At 41.9% G+C, this 16,001-nt stretch overlaps 4 protein-coding genes and 2 pseudogenes across 5 annotated transcripts; 5 read left to right on the forward strand and 1 right to left on the reverse strand.

Moving 5' to 3' along the window:
• Positions 1-1,403: 1,403 nt before the first annotated feature.
• LOC115757373 (umecyanin-like) lies at positions 1,404-2,466 on the forward strand. Its single transcript, XM_030697579.2, has 2 exons — positions 1,404-1,685; positions 1,975-2,466. Exons 1-2 carry the CDS (start codon positions 1,502-1,504, stop codon positions 2,283-2,285), a joined length of 495 nt encoding a protein of 164 aa, XP_030553439.2. The 5' UTR covers positions 1,404-1,501; the 3' UTR covers positions 2,286-2,466.
• A 3,722-nt stretch (positions 2,467-6,188) lies between these two features.
• On the forward strand, positions 6,189-6,987 carry LOC125314830 (annotated as a pseudogene).
• A 151-nt stretch (positions 6,988-7,138) lies between these two features.
• Positions 7,139-8,396, reverse strand: LOC115757374 (umecyanin-like). Of its 2 annotated transcripts, XM_048278286.1 has the most exons (3): positions 8,035-8,393; positions 7,376-7,680; positions 7,139-7,260 (listed from the first exon to the last, which is right to left on the reverse strand). In XM_048278286.1, exons 1-2 carry the CDS (start codon positions 8,213-8,215, stop codon positions 7,385-7,387), a joined length of 477 nt encoding a protein of 158 aa, XP_048134243.1. In that variant the 5' UTR covers positions 8,216-8,393; the 3' UTR covers positions 7,139-7,260; positions 7,376-7,384. The 2 variants fall into 2 exon arrangements, with proteins under 2 accessions (XP_048134243.1, XP_030553440.2); XM_030697580.2 differs by lacking the exon at positions 7,139-7,260 and having other exon boundaries at positions 7,277-7,680; positions 8,035-8,396.
• A 235-nt stretch (positions 8,397-8,631) lies between these two features.
• Positions 8,632-9,773, forward strand: LOC115757376 (stellacyanin-like). Its single transcript, XM_048278056.1, has 2 exons — positions 8,632-8,791; positions 9,469-9,773. The coding sequence occupies exons 1-2, from the start codon at positions 8,632-8,634 to the stop codon at positions 9,771-9,773; spliced, it is 465 nt and encodes a 154-aa protein (XP_048134013.1).
• Positions 9,774-11,241: 1,468 nt separating this feature from the next.
• LOC125314914 lies at positions 11,242-14,021 on the forward strand (annotated as a pseudogene).
• A 76-nt stretch (positions 14,022-14,097) lies between these two features.
• Positions 14,098-15,874, forward strand: LOC115757369 (pentatricopeptide repeat-containing protein At5g61800). Its single transcript, XM_030697574.2, has one exon. It carries the CDS (start codon positions 14,144-14,146, stop codon positions 15,761-15,763), a length of 1,620 nt encoding a protein of 539 aa, XP_030553434.2. The 5' UTR covers positions 14,098-14,143; the 3' UTR covers positions 15,764-15,874.
• The last annotated feature ends 127 nt before the right edge of the window (positions 15,875-16,001 follow it).

Genomic DNA, 16,001 nt, shown 5'->3' on the forward strand with positions numbered 1-16,001 from the left:
AACGTGGACGCTAACCGTCCGGCACCGACCGTCCGACAACATAATATTTTAATAATAGTTTCGAATGTTTTATTTTTCTTTTTTTTTTCTTTTGTTTTTTTTTCCTCTACTGTTCTTCTTCCTCCCAGAGATTGAAGATAACGATAGTCCTCCCATCTCTCTCTCACAACGGCTCCTTCATCCTTGGGCATCTAATATCGACAAACCGGACAAGGCCAAGCCTCACCTTGCGTCGCCGTGGTTGTGTGAAGGAGGAGAGGGGTGTCTCGGGCGAGGGGGGCCGAGACACCCCTCTCCTCCTTTGCCTTCGTCGTTGTCCTCTCGTTTCTCCCTCGTGGCAGCTCTTTCATCCTCAAGTATCGGGTACGGCACCATCACCATGGCTACGCGAGGCTCACCCTCGAGAATGGCCGCGGAGGCGACCTTTGCCGGAGGCCCATCGCCTCTGGATCAACTCCTCGATCACGAGACGAAACAGTTCAAGTGAGTCGTTCATGGTCATCGTCATCTTCTCCATCTTTGGAAGAAGCAGAATAGTCTTGGGATTGGGAAGAAGAAGAACAGTAGAGGAAAAAATAAATTAAAATGTTAAAATATTCAAAAATTTTATTAAAATATTATGTCGCTGGATGTTTGGTGCCAATTAGATAAAATTGACCGGAAGGATTGAATTGAACAAAAAAAAAATTTAAAACTGAATTGATATGATTGTAATAAATTTAGGACTTTTTTGGTAATTTTCCCGCCATACTCAATGCTAAAGTATCCTAGACGATCTCCGGGGCAAATGCGCTGCTTGATACATTGCGAGGAATTCCCCCTAAACTGCATTTGAAAGTCATCCGGCTCCGAGGATAAAACTAGGGGCCAATGATGGTCCATTACCCTCTACATGCGCCAATGCCCGCCCGACATTTTACCAATGAATTTGCCACGGACACGCAAAGCAAACGTGGTTAATTTGTCCTTTGTCAATTACTGGCCAACGCCCCAAAAGAGATGTTTGGAATTTTCAATCCAGAAAAGAAAGAGACAAAGAACAGCAGCTCCCGCTCTGGACAATTACAACATTGGCCGATTCACGACGACAATTTACTCCCAAAGCTACAAAGTTCGCGTACGTTTAGCTTAGTTTTAAAAAAAAAAAAAAACGGCACCTGGCATCGTCAAATGGTCAGCCTGTCCTAGATTGCTTTCACATGATCAAATGGTCAAAGTCTCTGAATGGTTCCAAAAGAAGACCAAGTAGAAAGACATGTCTGCCAAAAGACGCAACGTATGCATTGAATCGGTCTTTTTGCCACCATTTTTACTCGTGCCGGGTTTGATATCCCTTCTTTATCCTGATTCCCATCTCTATAAATACCCCCAAAGAGCTCCATTGATTTCAAATCATCCTACACACTTCGTTGTCTTCAGAAGCTGCAATTGCGAAAGAAGATTCGAGGGTATTGAAGCGTTTCGGGGTTTGAGAGGGGAGACTCGTAATTCGGAAGAAAAGATGGGGAGAGGCCTCGTATTGGTGGGTTGCTTGGTCGCCGCAATGCTGGCTTGCCTCGGAGGTGCGGTGGCGACGGAGTATGTTGTCGGCGATAGCCATGGTTGGACCGCGCCGCCAAACATTACTCCCGGGTATTACGACGAGTGGGCCGCCGGCAAAACTTTCAGGGGCGGCGACACTTTGAGTAAGCATTCATCTACTTATTTTCCTTCTTAGGAACATATTTTGTCTCCTCTCGATTAGATATGCAGAGGAACAATTTCATGTTCGCAGGTTAGTTCACTTGTTTGATGGGGACAATATACTTCTGTCAGCTTATATTGGTGTTTAAATTTACTTGGACATTAACCAACACAAGTCGACTATCTTTCCAAAGTTCAGGGAGTCAAAACATGACAACTCGTGTCAATTTCAAATCTTCTTTTCTCGTGTCATATCATACTCATAATTGTGAAACCCTCTGTATTACGCAGAGTTTGTATGGAATGGGACGCACAACGTCGCAAACGTAACAAAAGAAGAATATGACAACTGCACAAAAGTGGACTCGGTGTTCGAGGGTGGCATCGCGGTCAGTTTAACACTTCCAGCGTCAGCAAATGGCCCGTACTATTTCATTTCCACCGTCGGTTCCGACTGCGAGAACGGGCAGAAGCTAGCCATCAACGTCGTCAGCCTGACCCCGACCGAGTCACCGAATGGCTCGGCTTCCTCTATCGCCATCGGCGCCTTTTCCATGTTGGTTCTCGTGTCATCAAGCATCATAGCAATGTTTATGAACTAGATTTGGGGTCATAGAGGAGGAGAATACTGTGATTTTCCTTTCTTAGCTCATGTTAATTTGGTTTGTTCAGTGGTCATCCATTCGTATTCGTTTATTGTATGGAATAAAAAGAGGCAAACAGTGATGCTAGCCTTCTCAATTTTCAAATAAGTTCATTTGTCCCTCATTTGACGAACATCTTCGGCCATTTTGCCTTTTCTTTTTTGAAACTTGGTTGTGAGCCGCCTCGGATTCATCGGAGTCATCAAAATTCGCTTGGTCCGTGTTTTTATGGTACGCTTAAATAATTGAACAGTAATCTTAATTTCACCTTCTTTGGATTAAAGAAAAGTTGACTTTTTTCACTTGGTCAAATTTTGGTTGGCGGCTAAAAAAATAAGAGTTTTCAAGGACGGCACTTACAGAGAGAGGTAAAGAGAAGGAAGAAAGAAAAGAAAGAAGGAAGGGAAAGTAAAAGCAAGGGAAAAGTTAAAAAGAAACGAAAACTCGCGTAAGACGATTTATCTATCTTGTTTTGTAGAATCAATTCGAGATAATGGATTTTGGGCTTAGTTTTGTGGATTGCTGGGGGATAATGGTTTGATGTTTATCATCGCTATGACCAGATGAGGGGTTTCTAAGTATGCACACTGATTTCAAGATTTTCTTCTGGATCGAGCCATCGGCCGATAACAGATGGGGACCTTGCAAGAGAAATCTTGATCGCCTTGTCACTAGCCATATTAAGCAATAGGTTAGTCAATGAAATGGACCATTAATGTGGGGTTTGATAAAGGTTCATTAAAAGATTTGGCCATTGATGTTTGATGTCTCATGGTGAACAAAATGAGTATTTCTAATTTCTATAAAACTATGTTGAAATTAAACAACTCATACCGCTCGTTTTAAGGGCTGCATCCTTTAAGTGAAAGGACGGTCGCATTATCCCTATTTCGGTTGAAGTCGGGGTGTGACAATTACCGATGTAACGACTTACAAACAATGAAACGAGGTATCTCTCTTAACGTGCCTTGATCCTAGTTACGACTTTTAAACATTTGGGCCAAATTACAACAAATTAACTTGTATAAATTCAATATTTACCTAACCAACTACCTAATACTACGCGGGCTCATCACTAAGATTTCTTAAAAGAAGAGCTACTCGGAAAAAAAAAAAAAAAACTTGTACAAATTCCACTCATTTTCCTCTCATTGTCACCATCATACATATCCCCTTACTTATTATTGTCTTATAATTTCTAAAAATAAATTGATCTTTATATATGATGTTTCCAATAGTCCATCCAAGTACAAGACCCTCCAGTCTAGGGGTGAGCAAATCGGACCGCCCGAACCGGGATCGCCCCAACCCGACCGATGGTCCGATCCTCGGTTCTAGAGGGCGGCGGTTCGGTTCCCGGTTCCATGGATATGGGACCGGACCGGTCGATTGTAATATTTTTTTAACTTTTTAATCATAATGCTAAATCCAATTTTCCCTTCTTTCTTTCCACAGCCTCTCCCTTTCTCACATCTTAGGCAGTCATGTGATAATTTTTAATCTGAAGTGTTTTTTGATCACAAAGGGCAAAAATCAAGTGAAGAAACATAATGTAAAAAAAAGTAAAAGAAGTGAGAGGAGGGGGGGGGGTGGGTTGGTGTGGGGTTAAAGAAAGTGAAGGGAACGGGAAGCACAGAAGCTCATCTTTGTTGGCTTTATTTGCTTTCATGTGATGACCTTAAAATCTTCCTCCTATGACCCTATTCCCATGCTACTTGTTTCTTTCTTCCTTCATGAACATATAAAATATACATCAATAATATAAAGACAGAGACAGTGGGAGAAATGCAGTGGACCAACACCCATTTGGTGATTGGAGTGTGAATATTATTCAAAAGTTAACATAGTTACCGGTCCTATAGAACCACCCGAGAACCGGACCAGACCACCTGTTCCCGGTTCTTGAGGAGAACCAGACGGACCGAGAACTGCTCACCCCTACTCCAGTCCGAGGTACCATTTGGGTTCGCCCAAGCTCTTGTGAGGGGGTCTACAGCCTAATTACAAAAGAGTTCCAGGACCCCAAACACCAAGGCAGGAACTGACACATATATTAATTGATAAAGCTTTCTATCACAAGATATAAAAACATGAGAAATCTAGTTGCTACAGGAACAAAACCCGATAAAAATGTTCATATTTAGCTGGCTTTCAAGCATGAGAACACTACTTTAACCACAAAACCAATATAGCCAACCGAAGCGTAGGCCAGCTCTATTGGACTTCTCTAGGGCATAGGCACTAGCTCTCACACATCGGGTCATGAGTCGGAGTAGCAACAATCTGTATCTCCATATCTCCCATGTGACTACTAGATCTAGACTTGTTGATAACTTGGCCATGATATCAATTTTTGTTGATAACTTGGCCATGAGGAAAAACTTCACACTTATAAACCAACCGTCAGCCCATTCCATAATTGACGTAGGATAGCCCCAACAGTAAAAAAGGGTGGGAAATTGGATCTAAAACTTATGTACTAAACCATATTTAATAGTAGTTCATAAATGAGTAGCATTTTGTTTTAAAAACAAGTTTAAGTGGGTCAAAAATAAATTACTTAATAACTTAATGGGTCTTAAATAAATATTAAATAGGTCACAAATGGGTTACTTAACTATCTTAAATGATTTTTTAATTTTTTTATTTTTATAATTTGATTTTATTTTATTTTTTTTCTAGGAAATCTGGTGAGGGGTGTGAATTTTTTTAAAACGAATTCTAATTTTTAATTTTGTTTTATTCTTTTCTTTTTCCTTATTCCTCCGCCACAATTGGTCGGCGATGGCCACAGAGCAAACTCACCGGGTCGGCCGGTCGCTGGTTGTTGGCCGGTCATCTAGAGGTCCTCGATCGCCTCTAATGGTCGGCCGATCATCGATTAGCGAACGGCATAGGTAGAAGGAAATCCTAGAATTCCTAGAAAAAAAAAGGAAAAATAAATAAATAAACTGAGAACTTCAAAATTTATACGAAACAAGTTTCTTCAAATTGGATTAAATATGGAATTACGAGTATATACAAGTATGGGCCGAGAAATTTACATTGCAACAAATGAGTCATAAACAGGTTATATAAGTCGATTTGGGTCGAACCATTTATGACCCAACTCAATACATCCGTTTGACGGATCTACTCAACAGCATGTAATTCGCTAATAAGAGCATCAACTACCTATTAACTGGATTTGAAATTCAGCCGGCTCCAAGGGTGAAATTAGGGGCCAAAGATGGTCCATTACCCTACCCTTCCAGAGACTAACATACCGTTATCTAAGCATCGTTCTCTATGGAATGCTCCACCAATCTTAAGGATCGGCTAAAATACAAGTTGAAACTCGAATGAGTCGTATCGATAAAAAAATTTCCATTTCCGTAATTCACATTCATATATCCGTTCTCTAAGTTCTAAACTCGAATTAGTGGGCAACCCGTGAGCCACGCGCCCACACGACATTTCACGAATGTATTTTCTCCGGGCACGCAAAGCAAACTTGGTTGACTTGTTCTTTGACAATGAGCAGACGACGTCCCAAGATGTTTGGAATTTTATCCAGAAAAGGGACAAAAGGACAATTAACTCTCAAAGCTAGAAAGTTTCTGTACGTTTAGCTTCATCACAACCGATTGAAAAGTAGCACCTGGCATCATCAGATTGTCAGCATGTCCGAGATTGTTTCATGCCTTTGATATTCATTCTTGTCTTGATTCCCATCTCTATAAATACCCCCAAGGAGCTGCACTGGTTTCAAATCGTCCTACGCCTCTTCACAGCCATCAGAAGTTGCAATTGCGAGAGAAGATTCGAGGGTATTGAAGCATTTTGGATTTAGGAGGGGAGACTCGTAATTTGGAAGACAAGATGGGGAGAGGCGTCGGTTCGGCGGGTTGCTTAGTTGTCGTCGCAATGGGGACTTGCCTCAGAGGTGCTGCGGAAATGGAGTACGTGGTCGGCGGTAGCCGAGGTTGGACCGCATCGCCGAACATCATGGCGGGGTACTACCTCGAGTGGGCTGCCGGCAAAACTTTTGCGGAAGGCGACACTTTGAGGAAGCACTCGTCTACTTAATTTTCCTCTTTTAGTCTCCTCAATTAGATATGCAAATGAACAACTTCATGTCCAGATGGCTAATTCACTTCATTGATGCAAATTGATGCAAACCATGTTCTCGTGTGAGCTCATATTGGTCCTCAAATTAACTTGGACATTAATCTAACATAAATCGACTACTCTTTTGAAATTTCAAGGAGTCAATATTATCGTTTCAATTTTTTTCTTTTTTTCTTCTTGTCACATCATACATCCGATTTTGAAACCTTCTCCATAGTGCAAAGTTTGTACTGAATGGGATGCACGATGTCGTCGTAGTCGTATCTAGAGAGGTATATAACACCGGCGGAAATGCGACCCTGCTGTTCAACGGCTGGAGCGGTGATGTGTTGCTTTATTCGCTTGGAGGGTATGAGAACATGAATGGCCAGTATCATTTCATTTCCACAGTAGATTCCGATTGCGAAACGGGCAGAAGCTAAGCCATTACCATCATCAACCCGACCCCTAGCCGAGTCTCCGGATAGCTCGGCTTCCTCGACCACCGCTGGTGTCTTATCCGTGCTAGTTCTCTCATCAGCAAGTATCATCACGATGCTTATGAACTAGATTTGGGTTATAGAGTATGATCACAGAGCAATGAGTAATGCAATCAGGTCCCAAACTTTTTATTGCATAGTTTGTTCGTACAACATTCGGAGAATACATTCAAAGTACACACAGAGAAATTTAAAATTATGGCGCATTCCGAACATAAAATTTACGACTTTTACTCACGTTATCCCACTTTTTTCACCTCTGTGAATTGTAATTGCCTACATTTGTTGTTCTTGATATAAAACCACCAATACGAGAGCTCGATTATCTCCAATGTGTTTCTTGCCTAAACCGTTTGTAATAAACCAGCTCATTTCATATGAATCGAGCCCCGAAACTAAGAGAGTACTCAAAGGGATCACCCAAAGAGGTGACGTAAGTTTAAAGCAAAATGCAAGTGCATTCGAACATCAGCGGATGAACAGAGCTGACAGTATGGCGGAGACAAGCACGGACAAGGAATCGGAGCTGAGCGAAGTCAAAAATGGGACGCTGGAGGTGACCTTGATGGCGAGCTTCTGACCGCCCTTGCAGTGAGAGTCGATGGTGCTGACAAAGTAATACATGCCGTTTGCGTTCGCGGGGAGCGGGTATGCGTAGCCCTCGCCTTCCTCGCCTTCGCCCAACACCTTCGACACCCTTTTGCAGTGGTCGTATTCTTCTCTCGATACGACGGCCAGGTTCTGAGTTCCCTTGTAATTGAATTCTGCAGCACATAGTTTCAAGCATCAAATTCCACGGCCGTGAATCGATAGGAGATTTCCAAGCACACCTCGAGAAAGATTAGATCGGAAATATTTGCTTATCAATAGAGCGATTCAAAATCTCCCGGACATTAGCAAGCAAAAAAATCGTGTAAAGAGCAGCTTGTGCTTTTTTTCTTTTAACCTGCTTTGGGCTGGATGTTTATTGAGAAGTAGGTAATCTCCATACAGCAATTTCTCACGTGCGATGCAACTTTTCTTTATTCAAGCCAATGACTAAGTGAATGAACCAATGTGGTGATAATGATATCAAAGTAAAACATTGAAGAAACTAAGGAGCTGTGTCAATGACTTACCCAAAACGTCTCCACCCATGAATGTTTTGTTTGCAGCCCAATCGTCATAGAACCCTGAAGTTATGTTCGGCGGAGATGTCCAACCCACGTGGTCTCCGACGGTATAGCGAGCTGCCATCGCACCCCTCGTGAGACAGGTCATCGCGAGGATCAGCAGCACGATTAGACCACTTCCGACCATCTTCTTCTCGCGGAGTAGGTTTTCGGGTTTTCCACAGTGATCCGTCTCTTTAGAATCACTCCAAAAGATTTTTATATGCAAAATGTCGGTGGATGTCTAGAAGAGTACGTCGTGTGAGGTTAGTTTGAATTGTATGCAATCACAGCAAGTATTGACACTTTCAATGGAGAAAACAAGATGGGTCGAGCTTGGAGGCTGGTAAGAGTTGAAGAGGTCAGACTGTATGGTTCGTCCCTTTGGAGGAGCTTTGCATTCCCTAGTCATGTTGGGAAGCTTTCGTTGACAAGTAATGTTCATGTTTGACTCACTGTTCTCCGCCAAAGTTCAAACACATCAAACTCTCTCTCTCTCTCTCTCTCTCTCTCTCTCTTATCAGACGGTACTTGGAGAAGAAGATAGGCAGGAGCAGCGCCGCGATGACTCTGGCTTTGGTCGTTTTGGCCTTTACCGAGTGCGAGGCGGTGACGTACTACACCGTCGGAGACGGCAGAGGATGGACTACTCCGCCCAACATCACCGCAGGTTTTTACGATGATTCGGCCGCCAATAAATCCATCGAGGCCGGCAATGTTCTCCGTAAGCAATCTTGAGCCCCTGCTATTTCATTTCCGCCGCGCCTACTTTGGAATCAGAGAAGAGAGACCTTTCATTCTATGGCATTTGAAATAGGGAATTTAGCTGAATGAAGGCGGAGGATACACCCAAGATTGACCGGTTCATTCTTTTGGTTTAGGAAATTTGAATTTTGGCTCATTACCTGTTTGATTACCTGTTTAACGTGATTACTTTATTTAAATGTGCAATGTCGTCCATGAACTTTTCATTTGTTCATTATGGTCCCTAAATTTTTTGTTTATGCTCAATATATTTTTCGAACGATGTGAAATGTTCAATGCTACCCTTAAACTTGAATTAATGGAATAACAACGTTGAATATTCACTAACCGAAAATTCAGAGACTACATTGAACAAAGTTAAAGTTCACAGATAACATCGCATATTGGGTTAAAGTTTAGGGACCACGTTGATCAAACTAAAAGTTCAAGGACCACATTGCATATTGGACCAAAATTTAAGGATCATTTATGTCATTTTCCTTAAAACTAAAAAATAACGAATATAAAAATAATAGATGATAGAATATACATTATTCGTGCTCAAAACACTTTGACAAGTCATGAATAGATTTACTATCCACAACAATATATCATGCTTATGATCAAAACAATACCCTCATTTAATAAATTGTGCAGGTTTCGAATTTAATGGAACACATAGTTTTGCTGCCGTATCGAAAAAAGAATACGACAATTGTGCCAAGGTTTCTCCGATTTATAAAGCGTCCACTGGCTGGAGCGGCGGATACAAGCTCTCAAGAGGCGCCGGAATGTACTTCTTTATCTGCACCATCGACTCCCACTGCGAGGCCGGCCAAAAGATGGCCGTTAACGTTACTGCCACCACCTCCGCCAGCTTCGCGACGTGGTCGCCGCCGTCAACTCTCGGTGCCCTCTCAACGGCCGTCTGCGCTTTCACCTTGTTTCTGCGTGGTCACTAGAATCAATTCGTATTCATGTTTTTTCTTCAATCTTGCACGTTTTGTCAATCTTCTTTTGCAGAATCGGTTTGTATTCATGTTTTTGTCGATCTTGCATAGCTATTTGCATGTATTGATCAAACCTCTGCCCCTGATTTCATGTTGCCCGTGTTTACGATGGAAAGATTCCCCGGGGGGAAAATAGAGATGTCTCCTACATTACCCGTAATATGTGGAAGTATCGCAAATTTTGTAATGCTACATGAAGCATAAGCCAGCGGAAGCCTAGGATGTAGAAGATCATAACATAAGTGATTGCTATATATCACCAGGAGTACTTCATCATACGATATATACATAGTTGCGGCCATGCCGGTCCCAAGGTATCATCAATTGCTAAACGGGACAACCGGCGGCAACGGATACAAACTTCCGGCGAGGCCAATGAAATGTACAATTTCATTAGATCGATTTTGATTACGTTCAGAGCTTATTATTATTGTTAATGAAGAAAGACCAGCCAAAGAAATTGCCAGAGCAACTGATCATATTTGACTTCTAATCCTACACCGCAAAATTCATGAAGTTACCACAAAGGGCAAATCTCTCTCTCTCTCTCTTTCTAATCACTTTTCACAGTAATAATCACACATAACACGAAAATAGCCGATGTATTATAAATGGTAAAGTTTATCTAATCAATTGTTTAGGGGCGCTCGTTAACAAGACCTGTTCACTGATAACTTTACGAGGGGCATTTTGATATTTGGAATCCGCTTCGTGGGCATTCAAGGAAAAATAAAAATAAAGTTCTAGGGGTATTTTGAAATTCCACATCCCGTTTTGAGACAAAATTAACATTTGGGTGGGATTTTGATGTAAAAATGAATACCGCCGATATGATGTTATTAATAATAGCTTAACAATTATTTCATGTTATAATTAATTTATGTTGGTTAGTAAAGACATAACTGAAAAGACATATGTTTTTTTTTTTTATGGATGACACATGTTGAAAGGGCGTCTATTGATAGCCTTTATTTAAAAGGAAGCCCAGATCCTCTCTCCATCCTATTGATAACTACATTGAACGAAAAGACAGTAGTTTTATTTCTATCTTCCATAAGATAGTTAACATAAAAGCACATGGGGTTGTGGGAGATAAATCAAGACGTCTTCATCGTCTTTCATTTTTTTGCAACAACGATCGCCGAAAGGTTTTCGTTATGGAGAAAGGTATGTCTTTATCCCTCTCGGGACATGAAAATCATGAAGATAGAAGATCCCTTAATGTCGAATTTTTGCATAAAAGTAATTACGTTAATTGGTTACATTTGAGAGTATGGAATTAGTCCCTTGTTATAAATAATAGCACGACTGCAGAATCATTTGCCAGTGGCGAAGGGCCGTTCGCTCGGTCTTTACCAAAGTTCAAACCCATCAGACACTCTCTCTCTCTCTCTCTTCTACCAGACGGTACTTGGAGAAGATGGGCAGAAGCAGCGCAGTGATGACTCTGGCTTTGGTCGTTTTGGCCTTCATCGGGTGTGAAGCGGTGACGGATTACGGTGTCGGAGATGGCAGAGGATGGACTGCTCCACCCAACATCACCGTGGGTTTCTACGGCGATTGGGCCGCCGATAAATCCTTCGACGGAGGGCGGCGATGCTTTGACCAAGCAATCTTGAGCCCCTGCTCTTTTATTTCCGGGAATTCGATTTTGGAATTTGAGAAGAGAGAAGCTTTCGTCTTTCGACTTTTTGAAATAGGGAATTTTGACTGAATGAAGGTGGAGGAACCACCAGAGATTGACCGCCGGTGGGGAGAGGAGGGCCTTCCCCTACTTTGGGTTTCGAAATATTTAACCGTGCATATGTTTTTTGTGCCGGAAACTTATATCGTGTTCACATCTATGATAAATTTACTCAAACTATTTTTTTTTTTACCATCTAAAATCCTAAATTGGTACACTTTTGAGAAATTTACCCCAAATTGATACATTTGTGACAAATTTACCCTCCGTTAGTTTTCGTTAAATTTTGTAGTCAAATTGCCGAGTTAGATGATACGTGACAATTGCCGAATGAACACGTTTGGGGATTTTACCCTCTATTTATCACGGGTGTATCAATTTGGGGATTTTCGTGGTATTAATCCAATTTAACGAAAACTAACCGAGGGTAAATTTGTCACATGCATACCATTTTAGGGTTTTTGGTGGTCAAAATCATTAGTTCGGGATAAATTTGTTATAAAAATATCAATTTGGGGTTTTTGGTGGTCGAAAAAATAGTTTGGGAAAAATTTGTCATATGTGTACTAGTTTAGGGTTTTTTATGGTAAAAAAAATAATTTAGGGTAAAATTGTGATAGTGTGTGTTAGTTTGGGGGTTTTCATGATATTAACTCCTTTTTTAAATATCGACCGATTTTCGGGCCAAAATTTTGGGGTTCCCCTTATTTCTTTTCTCGGGCCGGCCTAAACTAGTTTTTAGAAAATAATTTAATGGGATATACATTATTCGTACTCGAAACACTTTGATAAAAGTCATGAATAGGTATTTTTTTTTTGCAAAAAAGATAAACATAAAAAAAAAAGATGATTTCAGATGTCAAAAATATAATAATTATTCAACTTTCCCTCTGTAAATTTAAAATTTAAAATATCTCAGGGTAGGCTTGAACGGCCCAATCTTCGATCCAGGCTTTTTTTTATTAACTTCGGGGCCGGGCCCAAAAAATTGGCCCGGCTCGTGCTCACTCGCGCCTTTAGGTTGCCGACTAATTGGAGTCGTGCCTTTGAATTATAGACAAGGCCACTTGCACTTGCACGGGTCAAAAACCTCGACTAACTAACTAGATGGCTCTCGCGTCCTTCTTAGTCGTGCAACTCATCTTCTTAAATGTTCTCATGACCGAGATCTTAAATTCATATAGTTCGGAAGTTGGGTTAAACAAAAAAACATCAGCATCTTGTCTTAGATATAGAGATATACCGACAAGATTATCAGAATACCAATAGGTTTCATGAATCCAATTTATCCACGACAATATCATTGTTATGGATCAAAAAGTACCCTCATTTAATGACAAAATGACTCCTGGAGTGTCAATATTTATGCATGGCGTTCACTTTAGTGTCAATATTTTTATTTTTTGGATCACTTAAGTGGCATATCGAAGAAAAAATAATCACTTAAGTGCCAATTTTGAAAAAGAATGATCACTTAAGTGGCAATTTTGACCAAACAGTACACGTGACATTTTTTTATTAATTTTTTTAAGAAAAAAGTCAATCCACTTGACGTGGCAAATTTAAAAAAAAATAAGCTTATTTTTGTAATATTAAATTAAATTTAAAAAATAAGCAAATTAACTATAAAAGTTAAAAAAAATCACAAAACAAAAAAGAAAAATTGCTAGGTTGCGGCGCTCATCGCCGCCGCGCACCATTGCCGACAATAGGTGGGTGATGGCCGACGGAGGTCGTCGAGTGGCCGGCAAGCCCCACAAGCGACGCCCCGCCGACCTTGGCACGACCTTGCCGGCCACTTGACCACTCCTGTTGGCCATCACCCATCCTCGCCAACAATGGCCAGCAATGGTGGGCGAAAGCCCTCGCTAATGCAACAAATTATTTTGCTTTTTTTAATTTTTTTTTATTTTTTTTAGCTTATGATTTAGTTTTAAAATTTATTTAAGCTTTTGCCTTTTTTGTTATTACTGACTTGGATGCTCTGGCGAGGCCATGTAGATGCTACGTCAGATTTCCGATGAAACTCATCGGAGTGGACACTAAAATAACAGTTTTTAAAAAAAAATTGGTAAAGATAGTTTTTAAAAAAAAATTGATACTTAAGTGATTCAAAAAAAAAAATTAACACTAAAGTGAGCGTCGTACATAAATATTGATACTCTAGATATCATTTTCCCTCGTTTAATTAATTGTGCAGATTTCACATAAATCGAAACGCATGGTTTTGCTATAGTATTATTGAAGGAAGAAAACGACAATTTTGCCAAGGTTTCTCCGATTGATAAAGGATCCAATGGCTGAGGCTACGGGGGTACCGACTCTCGAGAAACGCCGGAATGTACTACTACTTCATTTGCACGATCGACTCCCACTGCGGGCCCAGCCAAAAGCGGGCCGTTAAACGTCACCTCCGCCACCTCCGCCGCCTGCTTCACGATGCCGCCGTCGTCGACTTTCGGCGCCGTCTCGACAATCCTCTCTGCACTTTCGCTTTGTTTCTGCTTGGTCATTGAAAATCAATTCGTATTCATGTCTTCTTCGATCTTGGATAGCCCCTTTCTATGTATCCTGAGATTCAATCTGACTTTCTATTTGAGATCAATGCTGCACGTTCGCTCAGTCTCCTTTTAAGAAAATGCATGCCAATGGAAGGAGCTTGATGTCGATTCCCTGTTCGTCTACGCTTCTCGTCGTCCTCAAGAAATGCAGCAGCATCAAACACCTTCACCAAGTCCACGCTCAAGCCATCGCCAATGGCCTCCTCTGTGCCGACCCGGGCCCTGTCCTCACCCGCATTCTCTTTGCGCTCACCGCTCTCATCCCCGCTCCCTCTCTATCAGGCCCGAGCGCCGAGGCATCGGCGAGCTACCTGTCCTCGGTGTTCAGAGCCATCCCAGACCCGTCGACGTTTTGCTACAACACCATCATCAGAGCCCACACCCTCCTCGCTTCCCCTCTCTCCGCCCTCCTCCTGTTCGTCGAAATGCGTCGCCTTGGCTTGCCCCTCGACTTCCATTCATTCCCTTTTGCTCTCAAGGCCTGTGCCCAGCTTCAGGCCCTCTCTTTGGCTCGGACCCTCCATTGCCAAGCCGTCAAGCTCGGGTTCGCGGCCGATCTTTTCGTCGTCAACTCTCTCGTCCGCGTGAATTCTATGTGCGGTCATGTGGCCGATGCGCGCAGGGTCTTCGATGAGAGCTCTTGCCGCGATGTCGTGAGTTTTAATAGCATGATCGACGGTCTTGTGAAATCGGGTGATGTCGAGAACGCGCGGATATTGTTTGAGGAAATGCCCGAACGAGATGCTGTCTCGTGGGGTACTCTGGTTGCTGGTTACGCACAGACAAACCAGTGCGAGGAGGCTATTCGAATGTTCGATCTCATGATTGCTTCAGACATTCGGCCTGATAATGTGGCCATTGTCTCTGCTCTCTCTGCTTGTGCGCAGCTGGGTGAAATTGATCAAGGGAAGAAAATGCATGAATATATGAGGGAAAATGAGATTCTAATAGATTCTTTCTTGTGCACCGGGTTGGTCGACATGTACATGAAGTGTGGTTGCATCGAAATAGCCATGGAGCTGTTCGAGGAAAGCCCTGAAAAGAATCTGTATACTTGGAATGCCCTGCTTGTTGGGCTAGGAATGCATGGATATGGTCATTCATCACTAGACTACTTCTCAAGAATGGTTTTCTCAGGTTTACGACCTGACGGAGTGAGTATTCTTGGAGTTCTTGTTGGGTGTAGCCATGCCGGTCTAGTCCATGAAGCCTCTGAGATTTTTGATAAGATGGAATCGGTATATGGTGTAGTCCGAGAGCTCAAGCATTATGGGTGCATGGCCGATTTGCTTGCCCGGGCCGGTCTGGTCAAAGAGGCCGAAGACATGATATATAAGATGCCAATGAGAGGTGATATCTTTGTCTGGGGCGGGTTGCTTGGAGGTTGCAAAATACATGGAAATGTCGAAACTGCAGAAAAGGCAGCTAGGAATGTAACGGAGCTGTGCCCTGAAGATGGCGGAGCCTATTCGATCATGGCTAGCATATACACGAGTGTGAACCGGTGGGATGATGTGGTCAAGACTAGGAGATCGCTGAGCGCTAGTGCCGCAAAGAAGAGCTCTGCTTGTAGCATGATTAAACTAAATGGTATCAGCCATGAGTTTCTTTCTGCTGATAGCTGGCATCCTGAAATTGAGGAGGTATACTTTGTCTTACATTTAATAAGACAACATCAACAGGAAGGGCGGTATTAACTTATGCTCCACATTATGCACGTGTTAAATGCGCCAAAATTTTTCATGGGAGGCAAATTTGCTGATTCCCACTTGATATGCCAATGTATATAAAGTTGAAATATCTATTCATCGAGTTATTATGATCTGAGTATGTTGTTCATACCATGTCAAAGAAAAATCAATAGCATTGAAATTTTGAAAACCAATTGCAATTGCACACAGCGCTTTCTTCTCAAAGCTAGAAACGAATAAGGAA

The sequence above is a fragment of the Rhodamnia argentea genome, chromosome 4 (assembly GCF_020921035.1).
Source record: "Rhodamnia argentea isolate NSW1041297 chromosome 4, ASM2092103v1, whole genome shotgun sequence".
Classification (NCBI taxonomy): Eukaryota; Viridiplantae; Streptophyta; class Magnoliopsida; order Myrtales; family Myrtaceae; genus Rhodamnia; species Rhodamnia argentea.

Coding starts and splice junctions, on each gene's coding strand:
- LOC115757374 (XM_048278286.1), bottom strand. CDS start 8,215: ATGGTCGGAAGTGGTCTAATCGTGCTGCTGATCCTCGCGATGACCTGT. Junction 7,681..8,034: donor CATGGGTGGAGACGTTTTGG/GTAAGTCATTGA, acceptor TATGTGCTGCAG/AATTCAATTACAAGGGAACT.
- LOC115757373 (XM_030697579.2), top strand. CDS start 1,502: ATGGGGAGAGGCCTCGTATTGGTGGGTTGCTTGGTCGCCGCAATGCTG. Junction 1,686..1,974: donor CAGGGGCGGCGACACTTTGA/GTAAGCATTCAT, acceptor TGTATTACGCAG/AGTTTGTATGGAATGGGACG.
- LOC115757369 (XM_030697574.2), top strand. CDS start 14,144: ATGCATGCCAATGGAAGGAGCTTGATGTCGATTCCCTGTTCGTCTACG.
- LOC115757376 (XM_048278056.1), top strand. CDS start 8,632: ATGACTCTGGCTTTGGTCGTTTTGGCCTTTACCGAGTGCGAGGCGGTG. Junction 8,792..9,468: donor CGAGGCCGGCAATGTTCTCC/GTAAGCAATCTT, acceptor TAAATTGTGCAG/GTTTCGAATTTAATGGAACA.